At 59.2% G+C, this 13942-nt stretch overlaps 1 protein-coding gene across 4 annotated transcripts in view; it reads right to left on the bottom strand.

Annotated features, from left to right (window-relative positions):
• The window catches only part of PISD (phosphatidylserine decarboxylase), a 37654-nt gene that overhangs the window by 1496 nt on the left and 22216 nt on the right, over nt 1–13942 (bottom strand). Inside the window, exons 1-7 of one of the 4 annotated variants that reach the window (XM_056116478.1) lie at nt 7398–7471; nt 2980–3387; nt 1775–1940; nt 630–866; nt 410–548; nt 142–288; nt 1–50 (exon numbers count right to left, since the gene is read on the bottom strand). The exon at nt 1–50 is cut by the window's left edge and continues 111 nt beyond it. In XM_056116478.1, coding sequence (XP_055972453.1) covers nt 1–50; nt 142–288; nt 410–548; nt 630–866; nt 1775–1940; nt 2980–3161 — 921 coding nt within the window. In that variant the 5' untranslated portion in view covers nt 3162–3387; nt 7398–7471. Of the gene's footprint in view, nt 51–141; nt 289–409; nt 549–629; nt 867–1774; nt 1941–2979; nt 3388–7397; nt 7472–13942 lie in introns of those variants that run through there. The other 3 variants (XM_056116481.1, XM_056116480.1, XM_056116479.1) reach the window with 3 other exon arrangements.

Raw genomic sequence — 13942 nt, 5'->3', positions numbered from 1 at the left:
GAGCTCTTTGATCCAGCGAGCCATGCCAGGGTTCACGGACATCAGGGAGCCTGTGGGTCAGGGACATTGAAGGACCAGAGCAGATAACGCCAGCCTCAGAACCCAAAGAAGTGCAGGGCCCTCAAGGAGCCCCGGGCATACCTGGGAAGTGGCGCCGGTGGGACACGGTCCAGTCGGTGGGGGAGTGGAAGCAGTGGTAGTCGCCGGGGGCCAGGTAGATAACGCAGTGGTACAGCTCGTTCCCTTCTCGGGTCACCAGCTGGCTCCTGAAGGAGTCGCAGGAGGTAGCTGGGGGGGGCAGGCACAGGGGCCAGGCTCTCAGACGGGGACCCCGTGCCGAGCACAGCCTGCAGAGGGTCTGTCTGGGCGCGGGCTCCTGGTCAGCCCTCGCAGGGCAGCAAGGACGTACCTGGCGGGAAGGGCAGGTCGTCGGAGGAAGTGCGCGGGCCCAGGAACGACTCCAGGGAGTAGGTGACCCCCTTTACCTGCTCCACCTCACTGTTCTTCACCTGCCCGAAGTTGAGGATCTTGCCATCCGAAGGGCTGATCTGGAAGGGAGAGACCAGCCACTAGAGGGGCCCGCGCGCCGGCCTGGTTTCCAGGGAAGGAGGGAAGCAGGCGGGCCTCACCACACTGTGCAGCCCACACACGGGCCGGGCCTGCGGCTTCAGCTTGCGCCGGAAGAACTCGCTAAGGTTGCGGTAGTGGTGTAGGTCCTCCACGGCGGCCTCCTTCATGTTCACCCCAAAGGTCCAGATGTACAGGCTGTAGACGGGCCGCCGCAGCCAGTACGGCAGCTCCACCTGGTTGAGGCGGCCCCAGGCCCGGGACAGCAGGCGAGTTGGTACTGACTTGTACAACGCCACCTGCAGACCACGGACAAGTCAGTCACCTGCCCTGCGAGCGTCCCGCGAGCGTCCCCTGATGTGTGCTTTGTGATGTGGCTGCTCACTAGAAACCAGACTGAGCAGGCCAGGTGCCCTCACACACGAGCGCTGGCCGAGACAAGGGTGGACTCGCACCCCAGGGGTTCCGGTCATCTTGAGACCAAAAGGAACCCCCTGTTCTGGGGAGGGGACGGGGGCATGGATAGATGATACTGCCAGGGGACTCAGGGCGGGAGTAGGGCTGTGCCCTGGGCCAGAGCAGGATGCAGCCTTCAGTACACAGCCACCCCCATCTGCTGACACCGTGGCTGTCACCCACAGCTTCCTGTGGATACCTGGGCTTCCTCCAGGAGGCCAGGGGAACCGACTCTCTGGGGCCCTTTCATTCAAGCCTCTGGGCCAGGTGCCTGGAGCAACTGAGGATAAGCCATGGCAGGGGACGAACCCCAAGCCCCACTCCTGGGGTCCTGGGGGCTCCCTGCAGAGCCACTCCTGAAACCTCAGGGGCTTCTGTCAGTAACTGCTGCTTGTCTAACCACAAGAGACCAAGTCCCTCAAGCGTGAAAATCATTTCCGCACTGAATCAGAGGTCCCAGACACCCTGGGAGACGCAGGCGGCCCGGGTCTACTGCCCAGTGCGCTCAGAGCAGCGTGAAGAGCCCAGGGCCAGGGACGGAAAGGCTCTGGGACGTGGCGCAGCCAGGCTGCTCCTGCCCCCCCCCCCCCCCCCGACCCCATACAGGTGTGAACATGGCTTTGCCCCCAAACCTGCCCCAAGTTCCCTTCTGGGTGGACACAGCCAGTCAGAGACACCAGTTCCGGGAGGGGGTCCGCCTGGACGCAGCGCCCCCAGAGCCACCACCCCGGGTCCTGCAGCCTGCACTTACCCGGCTCACGGGCCTCCATCCCACCCGGCTGAGCGGGCGGAGGGCGCCCAGGGGCAGGAGGTAGTAGAGCACGGTCAGGGGCCACGAGCGCAGTTTCAGGGCAGGTCTGGACATGCAGCTCAACTGTCCCAGCCTCCGCCTCAGGGCCAGCTGGGGGAAGTGCAACCTGTGGGCATAGGTCCACGATGTCCAGTCACCCCGGGCAGTACCAGGCCCGTCTGCCCCTGCCTCCGTAGAACACGGCAGCTCTGGCCAGCGGCTGGGCAGCAGCTAAGACCAAACGAGCCCCGGGGGCCCCCCAGGGCAGAAGACCCCAAGAGCCCAGCAGGACAAGTCAGAGCAAGCACCTACGTCACAGCCCCTGCCCTCCTGCGCCAGGACGGCCCACACAGGCGCTGGGGTGCGTGTCGGGGCCCCCAAAAGCCGCACAGCAGAGGTGAGCGATGGCTATGGAAAGAAACGGGACAACCGCACCATGGCTCCAGGCGTCACTTGCTAAGGCAAGGGACTGGGCCAGATCCCACTGCAAAGGGGAAGCACACACACGCCTGCACATGTGCAGACATATGTACACAGCCACGCACACCCCTCACAGCTCCTCCTCATCCACCTGCACCGCTTCCACGGGGTGTCGGGTGTGGGGGCGGGGGGAGGCCCAGGCCGGCCTAAGCACCAGCATCCTGTCGCCCAGGGCACAAGCAGAGTCAAGCGGCCCGTAACACTCTCTCAGGAGACCACACTGCCACCCACTCCAAGACCGTCTCCAGGCCTCTGTTTTGTTCATCTGCAAAGAACTGCATTCAATGGGACAATCTAAGGCCCCCATCTGTGCTGGGCACCCTCTGCCCTCCGCTGCCTAGCAAACAGGAACAAAGAGGCATCTCAGCTGATACTAATGGCAGAAAAAAAATGGAGAAGTGAGCGGCTGGCCAGGCCCTGCAGGCCACTGCCGGCCACAGACGGTGGCCCCCTGCGCCCCAACTGCGCCCGCTTTGCTCCCATTCCACCCGGGTGCGTCTCCAAAGGTCTGAGGGTATAGGGGGCAAGCGTTGCCCGCTGCCCCCACCCCGCCGCCACCCCCAGCTAGCTGCCGGCAGAAGCCCAGGGACCAATCCTGGAAAGGCTGCACCCCCACAGCGGAGGCAGGGGCGCGGGGAGCGCGCAGCAGCCGGGGTGCGGCACCAGCCCCTGGGAACCGCAGGTACCTGAAACGGGCTCTCCGGCTCAGGCCCCCGGGGCCGGGCCCCTCCAGCCGCGGGGGCTGATCCCCTGGCCCCCGGCTGCCGGCTCCACCGCCACCTCGGGGCCGTTGGATGTGCACTCTGACCTTCCGGAGGTCCACGCGGGGCACCGCGGGGTTAGGGTGCGGCTGGCAGCATCTCACCATTTCGCCGCGCGGAGCTCCGGTCCTCGGCGAGCCTCTGACTGACACATGGTGGGCGGTGCCAGGCGCACTCGCCTTTGTTTCTCTCCTTCCTCCCTTCCCCCCAGCCGCAGGCAGCTCCTGCGCGTCACTGCTCCAGGCTGGCTCCGGGCCACCTGGGGGCCGAGGCCCAGGCCCCTCTAGGCTCCTCCGCGGCGGGCGGCGCAGGTGCACAGGTTACCGGTCGGGGCTATTACAAAGACAGGCTCGCGTCACACACCTGCCCCTGCCCTTGGCCCACTGGACCCGGGTCTGGCCATCTGCCCGCCCCACGGGTCGATGGCAGGGAGGGCCCAGGCGCCTCTGGGTCCAAGGCACGCAGGCGGCGGGAATCCGAGCTGGGGCGCCAGGGGCCCCTCCCGCCAGCACCTGACCCATTTCTCGGGGACCAAGGAGCATCTCTCCGCGGGCCCGGGAGGTTGGTCAGGAGCCCACAACCATCCCCGGTGTTTGGGGTGTTTGGGTGTTTGGAGGTGGGGCCCAGGGCCCAGAGCAGGCCCTCCCCTCCGCCCCGCTCACAGCAGCTCCTGCACAGAGGGCCAAGGTACCCTACCTGCCCTCAGGGAGGTCCGACAGGCCCCCACAGAGGAACCTGCCCCATCACTGCCACGCCCCAAGAGCAGCTCCCAGGGCAGAGCGGCGGAGGCCCCTGCTCTGTCGCCGTCCACACACACAGGTGGCAAGCTGGTTGCCCACGACCCATGGCTGACCCCCTGAGGGTCTCACGGGCCACTTCCCCACCAAGGGCCAAGTCCTGACCCTGCCCACAGCCCCGCCCCTGCTCCTGCTCCCAGCCTGTCCCTCCCCAAGAGCTGGGGCATATGGGGAAACAGGCCCATCAGGTGGTGCTGGAGCCCCCTCTCCCGCCAGGTCCTTCCCTCAGCTACCAAGTGGAGTGGGCCGCTGAAGCCTGTCAAAAAGGGTGAGGCTGGAGCCACAGCACAGTGGGTAGGGCGTTTGCCTCGCACGCGGCCAACCCGGGTTCGGTTCTCAGCATCCCATATAGTCCCGTGAGCACCGCCAGGAATAATTCCTCAGTGCAGAGCCAGGAGTAACCCCTGTGCATAAGCAAACTGCAGGGTGTGACCCAAAAAGCAAACAAAACAAAACAAAACAAAACAAAAAACGGTCTTCAGAGCCCCAGAAACCTCAGTTCCTGCCAGGGGATTCCCACATGCTCCTTTGCACTGCATCCCCACCAAGGGGATGTCCAGACCGGGCCAGCCCTCCCTGTCCTCCCCAAAGGGACAGAACCCCAGGGGGACCCGAACAAGCAGCTATCCTAGGAGTGCTGTCCATAGGCCCAGGCAATAGTGTACGAGGCCGGCGCGGTTCAGTCCCCGCCACATCACAGGGGCCCCTTAGCACCGCCTAGTACAGGCCCTGCCCCCGAGGTCTACAAGAGAAAATGGAAAAAAATTTAAAAAAGCAACAAACTGGCCACAGGGATCAGCGTGACAGCACAGCAGGTAGGACTCTGGCCTTGCGCGCTGCTGACCTGGGTTCAATCTCCAGCTTCAGAGGTAACACCCCAAGTTCCACCAGGAATGACCAGAGAGCAGAGAGCCAGGAGTAAACCCTAAGCATTGACAGATGTGACACAAAAGCAGAAAGATTCAAAGACAGAAAAGCAAGCAATCAAGCAAGAGAGAAGGCAGAGAGGGAGGGAGAGAGGAAGCGGACGGCCTCACCCTGCAGGCCTGCCAACTTTCTTCTCTAAAACAGGGCCTAGCAGGGCGACAGTACGGGGATAAATAAGGCAATCAACCCGGACTCGATAGTGATTCCTGAGTACAGAACCAGGAGTAAGTCCTGAGCACTGCCAGGTGTGACCCCAAAACAAAACAACAACAAAAATAGAACAGGGCATAGCAGGGTGTCAAGGTGCTTGCCATCACCCCTAAGGGGAAGGGGGAGGCGGCTGATCTCAGTGGTCACTGCCCTCTGACCCAAGCCTGCGGGGGAAGAGTCAGTCCCAGATTAGGAAGCTGCCCAACGCGGATGGGACCCAAGAGAGGGGACACATGGCCACCTTCCCTTTCTCTGCTGTAAAGGGCAGTTAGGAGGCGAGTTCTGATGTGTAACCAGAAACTTGAGAGCTGCCACACGGCTGAGGGAGCACTGGGAAGGGACACCAAGGATGTGGGATTGGGGAGTACTGGGGATGGCGGACCTTGGACTACATTGCTGCAGTTCCCACAGGGGGGCCCTGCAATTACACGTCCCCCCACCCAGTCTCTCCATTCTCACAGTGGCAAGTGTCTCTCCTGCCCCTCAAGGCTCAGATCATAGTCATGACAAGGCTGACACTTTTCCTCCTAGCCACCTGTTCAGACCCCAGAAATGCGAACTTGGAATGCCAGTACCGTCCAGAAACACCCCATATTCAGGTGTGTGACCCCTCGTGGGGGGGACCCCAGTTTAAGAAGCTCAGGCCAGAACACTTCTGCAGCCTCATTCCTACTCCCTCTCACTCCCACACTGCAGAGCACAGGGCTTTGCTGCTGCCACGGGAAAGTGGGGACACAGGTGGAGGAAGCCCACGGTGGCTGCCCCAAGAAAGAAGGGTTCGGGCATGGGGGGGGGGAGGAGAAGCCCTGTTCTCGGGAGGACTGGTGAGAGCTGCAGCAGCCTCTTCACCCCTCACCCCCACTTCCCTTGTGAGGGAGACAAAACCCCCTTTACCAGAACGGAACATTCCAACTGAAGTTGTTAAAAAAAAAATAGCTCAAAATGGAGTCACCTGTGCCAAGCCCAGGCTGCATCTCCAAACCAAGATTAATCTCTACTTCGATTGCAGCTTCAGCCCTTCCCAGGAACATCATCCTGACTGGTCAACGAAAGCAGCCCGTGAGGCTAAGACCCAAGACGGCTCCCCAAAGGAAGGCTAAAGAAACAAAACCAACAGCTGAAAAGACGGCCCCCACCCTCTATCTGCCGCGAAGGATCTTCACTTGGAGCCACGGAGACAGCACAAGTGCCGAGCAAGCGCGAGACCCTGAATTTGATCCCTGGCTGGCAGGTACGATGCCTACACTAAAAATAAACCTTTGTTTGGTACGACCCTGTGAGCACCGTCCTGCAGTAGCCCGGGAAAGGTGGCTCCACTCACGGATCGGCTAACAAAGTCAAGCACAGCTTTACGCTGACTTGTCCGAACCCCCCCCCCGTTTTTTTTTTAATTGAGGTACTATTATTACAAGGCTATTCATGTGAATTACAAAGTAATTCACAATCCCAGGTATGTAGTTTCCTAACACCAGTCCCATCCACAGTATCAGGGATCACTCCTGACAAGGCTCAGGGCTATATGGGGTGCTGGGGATCAAACTCGGTTGGCTGCAGGAGGCAAGTGCCCAACTGCTGTATCACCCCTCCAGCTGAGAGCAGGGTGCACGTGCCTGGGACTGCAGCTCAGTGAGTGCAGGGAGGAAGCGGGAAGGGAGGGGGCACTCCCACACACACTGGCCTCCCCCTGCCCTGCCCCCAGCCCTGCTCACAGCTCAGGAGCAGTGTCACTGGGGCCTTGGCAGATCCTTCACACACACCCCCACCCCACTAAGGCACGTAGATCCGGTCTCTGCATGGACTTCTGCGAACATGGCCCCCTGAAAGGGTGGGGGGCCGCAGCATCCGGGAGGTCTACCACGCCCTACTCAGGGGATGGAGGGGAGCTGGGCTCCAGCTGCAGGAGGAGGGAAGGGGAAGCAGAGGGCGGGTGGGGGGGTGGAGAGGAGACAGGCTGGGTCTTCCTGGACAATCCCTGGCACTAGCTTTGCAAAGGGCGCTGTGCCACCCTCTCCCCGCCCTCGGGAGGGGACATGAGCGTTCCAGTGACCAGCGGGAGTGCTTCCCTCCCTCAGTGCCTCCCCCCCTTCTCCCGCACCCCCTCCCTGGAAATGGCCCAGGGCCTCGGCTCAGGGGGGACAAGGCCAGCACTTCCCTCTTCCTGGCTGGGAGGCGATGCTAAGAGAGGTGGAGGAAGTGAGCTCATGCGGCCCGGCCCCGTGACCCACATGGCAGACAGAGGCCACAACCTGATCCACAAGCTGGGGTGGGCTCCGGAGGCTCGAGTCAGCGATGCCCCGACCGCAGGGACCTGTTCCCCCCCGCCCCAGGAAGCAGGCTGGGGCCCGGCCAGTCGGGGCGGCTCGGCAGAAGCTCGGGGTCGGCCAGCCCGCACCCAACGGACACACTCACCGGCAGGTGGTCCGCGGCGCTGCTTCCGCCCCGGCGGCCGGCGGCGAATCTCCCGCAGGCGCCGCCTCGGAAGTCCCGGGAGGGTGGGCGGGGCGGGGCCGGGCTCAGCCACTCCCGGGGGCGGGGCCGCAGCCGCACCAGCTTCCCAGCCCCACCCCATCGGCCGACCTCGGGGCCACCCCTGGGGCACGGTGGGGGCCACCATGTGGTGTGACCTGACCAACGACCAGGGCTTCTCCAGGGCCACCTCCGGTCACCTATTCTAGCCATTGAAGGGCAAAGAAGGCATCAAAGTCCTTGCTCGGGTCCACATTCCACCGTGACCATGCGGGCGCCCCACCCCCCTCCACTAGCCCACACCTCAACAATCCAAGGTCCCTGGTCTAAGCCCCCAAACAGGCCCCTGCTGGCAGAGTCCACACCCTGCCGGCAATGGGGGTTCATGAGCTTAAGACCAAGCATGCTCCTGGAGACCACCTGCGGACTGGACGGCACGCAAGGCGCTTGCCTTGCACACAGTAGTCTTGGGGGGGGGGGGGGTCGGTCCCTGAGACCCACATGGTCACCTGAGCACCTCCAGGGCTGATGCCTGAGCAGGGTCAGGACCAAGCTACGAGCATGGCTGGGTGTGGCTACAACTGAAGCAAAAAAGAAAGTTTCTGTCCTCCCACTGGACAGTGCAGGAGGCTTGGGGGGATGGTACCCTAACCTCGGGCCCACCAAGCACTCAGTCAACGTGGGATTGAATAAACCAGCTTGACTTTTTTTTTTTTGCTTTTTAGGTCACACCCAGCAATGCACAGGGCTAACTCCTGGCTTTGCACTCAGGAATTACAGCTGTGCTGGAGGACCATATGGGATGCTGGGAATCAAACCCGGTTGGCCTAGTGCTATGCAAACGCCCTACCCGCTATGCTATCTCTCCAGTCCACCAGCTTAACTTTTTAAACTTACTGTTTCAAGGGCCTCACCCCAGGGAACCAATGCAGTGCCAGGGGTCAAACTGAGCCTTGCATATTCTAGGTATTTGCACTACTACTTGAGCTATTATCCTGGCCCTCAATTTTTGCTTTTTTTTAAAATTCCTTTTGGTTTTCGGGACCATCCCCCACTGTGCTCAGGGGCTATTCCAGCTGTGTCAGGAGTGAAGCCAGGTGGTGCTGTGGGACCACATGTGGCGGTGGGGTTGTGACTAGGTCAGCTGCCTGAAAGGCAAACGCCTTTGTCCTGTTCTACCTTTCCAGGCCCCCAGCTTACCAGCATGTTTTCTGGCAGGGAGAAGGCGAGCCAGGAATGCCGCCTGGCCAAAGAAGGGCTCACACTTGGAGCCTGATAGGCATCTGTGGGATGGGCCAAGCCGGCATCCTGGCCACAGTCACACTGCCCTGGTCTTCTCAGGGCTACAGTTGAGGAAATACACATGCCCAGCTTCCAATGACCACTGAGAACTTAGCTTTGAAGAACAAACGTTTAGAGCAGAAGGAGATGGTCTGAAGAGCGCACACAGGGGTTAAGGTACTTGCTTGTGGCTGACCACATTCGATTCCCGGCCCCACATACAGTCCCTCTGAGGGGAAGATGGGTAGGGTCCTACATCCTACCTCAAGATCCCATGAAATGCAGCACCTTAATGCACTCAACTAGACAAGGGGCAGGAGTGAGCTCAGGTTTGGGCAGAGGCTAGTGAATTCCTTTCACAGGAGCTGCCCCTCATTCTCCTGGCTTGGGACCACTGTGCCCAGTGAGACTTTGGGTACCTTTTCACAGCTCCAAGCAATCAAGCATGAGATGGGATACAATAAATAAATTGCTGCCAAGGAACCTGAGAGATTGTACAGGGGTTAAGGCACTTCTCTTGCATGCCTCTGATCCAGGTTTGCTTCCTAGTACTGCATATGGTCTCCTGAGCACTGCCAGGAATGGTCCCTGAACATATCCAGAAGCAAGATCTGAGCACTGCTAGCTGTAGCCCAAACTCTCCCCTGTCCCCCCAAAGAGTTGTTAGAGGTGTTGAGGTAAGAATACTAAAAACTCAAACATTACTATAACCATGTTAGCTAAACCATGTTTTAAAGTTACATATTTTTTTTTCGCTTTTTGGGGTCATACCCGGCGATGCACAGGGGTTACTCCTGGCTCTGCACTCAGGAATTACTCCTGGCAGTGCTTAGGGGACCATATGGGATGCTGGGAATCAAACCCAGGACGGCCGCATGCACGGCAAACGCCCTACCCGCTGTGCTCTCTCTCCAGCCCCTACAGTTACATTTTTTATTAATATATTTTAAATAACTATTAATAGTGATCTTAAAAGCTATTAATAGCCCTGAGTACTACCAGGATGGCCTTGGTGGTCCCCAGCCCCATGGAGCCCTCACTAGCACTAAACCACCTGCCCAACTGGCCAAGTATTGTTGGGCATGGCCCCTGCACTCCCTGAACATTGCCCTGAGCTCAATTTCCAGTACAACATGATCCCCGAGTACAGCCAGATATGGCCCCGGAGGCCACCAGAACCACAAGGCTACCCTGGTAATCTGTGGCACATCATATTCTCCGGTCCTTTGGCCCAGGGGTCTCCTGAGCACTGCTCGAGAAGGCCTCCTCCCCTAAAAAAAACTAAGTAAGCTGCCAATGAACTGAGGAGCTGGCTCAAAGGCTAAACGCACGCTCTGCATGCAGGGACCCTGGGTTAAAAGTAGTGCATGGTCCCCTGAACAGAGCCAGGAGCAACCCTGAGTAGGGAGTAGCCCAGGCCACCATGGGATGTGGCTCCAAACCCAAACAACAAAATGGTAAGGTTAAGGGGGAGGGAGACACAGTACATTAAGTAGGACACATGCTTGAGTGCATGACCCAGGCTCAATCACAGCACCCCACATCACTTTGAGCCCTACCAGGAGTGATCCCAGAATGCAGAGTCAGGAATAAAACCTTAGCACTGCCAAGTATGGCCCCAAATCAAACAAAACAACAGCATCAACAAAAACAAAAGGAAAAGAAAAAAGAAAAGTTAACACAAAAGAAAATACTGACACAGAATCCTAGAATATGCCACCATTTCAGAACCAGAAAGATCCTAAAGACTCCACAACAGACTACACAGAACAAAACCTGCTCACATTAAAACAAAACCTGCTCACATTAAGTCAGACGGGTGGTTTGATGGGCAGGAGATGGACTGGGCATCAAAACTCCATGTTCTTGTTGCTGTGTGGCTTCCCAAGCACCAATCCTCTCCCCAGTGCAAGAGCCCAGAGGGGCACTGAAAAAACTCCAAGCCCAGCAGGCAGATCCGCCCTGAGATAAGCCCTCTTCACCTCTCAGCCTCCACCAATTCCAGTAGGGAGGTGCCTTTTGTATTCCGAACAATAGTTCACAAACAGTTTCTGGGAAAAAAGAAGACTTCCCCACCTCCACCCCCCAACTTCCCTTCACCCAGAAGAGGTCCCCTCGGGCCAAACTGAGCCCTTCAGTTCCCCCCGCCCTGAGCGGGAGCGCCACCTAGTGCCACCGCAGGGCTCTGCAGGCTGTCCTCACTGCTGCTCCCTCCCAAGTGAATTCCATACCCATCTCCAAAAGGCCCCGTGCCAGGGGACAGAGTTGCCACCCGCCAAGGCGGCAGTTGCTCTCCAATTCTCGTTTCCCAGGAGTCAGTGGAGGCCCCTCGAGGAAAGCGGTGACTGGGTGCAGGCCGAGCTCACGGCAAGGTACCCAGGCGACAGCTGATTCCCCACCTCAGATGAGGCTGTGCCTCGGCCCACACAGGGCCCCACGGCATCTCGGAAACCCCCTGCCCTGGAGAGACCCCGCAGAAGCTCTGAGGTGGGGCAGGCCCAGAGTTTCCCCCGGGGCCCTGACCGCTTCTGAGCCAGTCACCCTGGACTCCTCCCAGCAAGTCCATCCTTGTCAGGTCCCACACCTCCAGGTAGTCTGCAGCACACTGAGGCCACACACTCAAAGCCATGGGAAGCAGGGTAGGGGAGCTGGGGGCGGGGACTGTTACTCCCCACTTAGAGAGGGATCCTGCATTCTGCTCCTTGGGGAGCAGATCCTGCTTCTCTGCCTGAGAACCTACTTGCCCCCTCCCCTCCTTATTTACTGCGGCGCTGGGAATGGAACCAGGCAGATGCTCCACCACTGAGTTCCATCCTGACCTGCAGCAACCCGTTTCTAAACATCCACTGCAGTCCTCTTGGTTTCCTTGAGCTAAGGAGCCAGTCCTCAAGGAATCCTATGTTCCGCCAGAGTGGGACCAGGCCATGACACGCATGATTCTCGTTTAACAGCTTCACCAGGGAGTTAACAGCAGCTTATCTGGGGGTGAGAGTAACCAAGCTATAATCACTCTATAAAGTTTAAAAACATGCAGATACATCTGCTCCTGTCCAGGGTCAGACACACTGGAACATCCAGGAACATGCTGGACCAGCCACAGGACTCACACTGGGCAGGGTCCTGACTTCTTAGGCCACAGAGTCAGTGTGAATCCTCATCTCTATTCCTTTTTAGGGAGCAGAGAGTTGCACCATACGGCCCCCAGGAATCCTGAGGTGACTGGCTGGAGCAACAGTACAGTTGGCAGGGCATTTGCCTTGCACATAAGCTAACCTTGGTTCAATCCCAGCACCAAAGATGCTCCCTGAGCACCACTCAGAGTGACCCCAGCACACACTCAGGAGCAGCCCCCAAGCACCACCGGTTGTTACCCATAACCGCCCACCCACCCACCCACCCCAACCCTAAACTGAGAGAGAACAAGGAACTGAAGCTGATTCAGAGAAAGTTTGTGGGTGCAACTCCAGCTGTTCCCCAAACTCCTCAGACCTCACCACAACCCCCCCCCCCCCCCCCCCCGCTGGGCCCAAACCTAACCAAACAGCGTGTTTACACTCAGATGTGTACTGACATAGTTAGGGGCGATGTTTCACAATGTCTGCAATGTATTTTCAACTGATTCAGAGAATACTAAAACTATCCACATAGAAAGGAGCCCAGGAGATGGCTGGGTGCCTTACAGGGCTGCGTGCTGCACGCAGGCCCTGTGCAAGCCCAGCACCACCACATGTGCCCAGATAGGCCTCACGATGTGCTCTGGCAGCCGCAGAGAGGGGGGAGAGATACATACCACAGAAAGAAAACAGAACAAAACACGACCCCTGCCCCACCAAGGGGGTGCGCACGGGTAACGATTCTCTCAGCCGCTTTTAATTTCGCTCAAGAGTTTGCAATGACAGGACTGGAAGACTGCTTTAAGCCACAGAAAAGCCTGTACGTGCCGGTACTACATTCTTGGGAGAAAGACTCTTATCTCCCTGCCCCCGGGCCTCTCCTCTGAGAGGGGGGGCCAGGCTGCTCTCTGTCCACCCAAGCCCTCACAGTTCCTGCATCTCCCCCTAGAGCCCAGGACACAGGCTTCCTGCCCACAAGGCTGGGGTATATGGTGGTGTTTGAGCTCAGCTCCTGGGGGGGGGGGAGGGCGGCAGGGTTCTCTAGAACCCTCTGTGCCTGGCCAAGGCCTATAGTGGACCAGTCTGGCTCTGTGGCTGCAGGCCCTGCACTCACAGATGCCTGAGGACCCCACAGGCTTGCAGAAGAACGGGGTACAGGCCTTCTACCGCCACTCCCCCCACCAAAGGGCCCGCCAATTCCAAGTGGCCAGCCTTCCCACATGTCTCCATTCTCTGGACTGGCACTGAGGAAGGAAAGAGGGGCACTTCGGAGACACTGGAGCCCGAGAGTCACCCCAATGCTCACAGCACAGCGCCTCCCCCACCCCACGCCTGCCAGCTGCCATCCTCTGGTCACGTCAGCCTCCCTCTGCCACACACCCCTCAGGAAGGGTTTCTGGCCCACCGTTTATTTGTTCTGCCACACCCAGGGTGCTCAGGGCTTATTCCTGGCTCTGTACTCCAGGTCACTCCTGGGGGCTTGGGAGATCTGAACATGGGTGTAAGGCAAATGCCCTACCTACCGTATTATCGCTCTAGTTCCTATTCCACCTTTCCGATGAATGGGGGGACAAGATTTCTGCTTCTCAGAAATCACAATGGTGGCACAAAAGCCAAGAGCCAGGCAGCTCCCAGCACACCTCCCTGCCACCCGCCCGTCCCCGTGCAGGGCACTCAAAGCCAGCAGTGGCCCTGCATCCGCTGTCACCCTCCTTCCCGAGGCCAGACACCAGCCTGGGCTGCCCAAACGAGCAGGTGCTGGACCAGAAGCCCACCGCTCTCCCAGGGCCGCAGGGGCAGCTGAGAAGAGACTGGCACAAGGAAGCAGCCCCGAAGGTCAGAGTCCTCGTGGTGGCTGAGCCAAAGGCCTCGTTTCTGGGAGGAGGAGGAGGAGGAGGAGGCCGTCCTTGTCCCAGGCATCAATGATGTTAAGTTTACAACACTCAGAGCCAATATAAACAAAGAATAAACCGGAAAATGTTGACGTAGACTTGCGTTTGAAGGAAAATCAAATTATAAACCATCTGGAGCCACAGTCTTAAAGACGCCCATGTCCGCCAAGCGCTCGGCCAAGAGCCCCACTAACCCTCCACA

This window comes from Sorex fumeus, unplaced genomic scaffold, assembly GCF_029834395.1.
Source record: "Sorex fumeus unplaced genomic scaffold, SorFum_2.1 ptg000032l, whole genome shotgun sequence".
Classification (NCBI taxonomy): domain Eukaryota; kingdom Metazoa; phylum Chordata; class Mammalia; order Eulipotyphla; family Soricidae; genus Sorex; species Sorex fumeus.
This window is presented reverse-complemented; position numbering and strand designations above follow the sequence as displayed.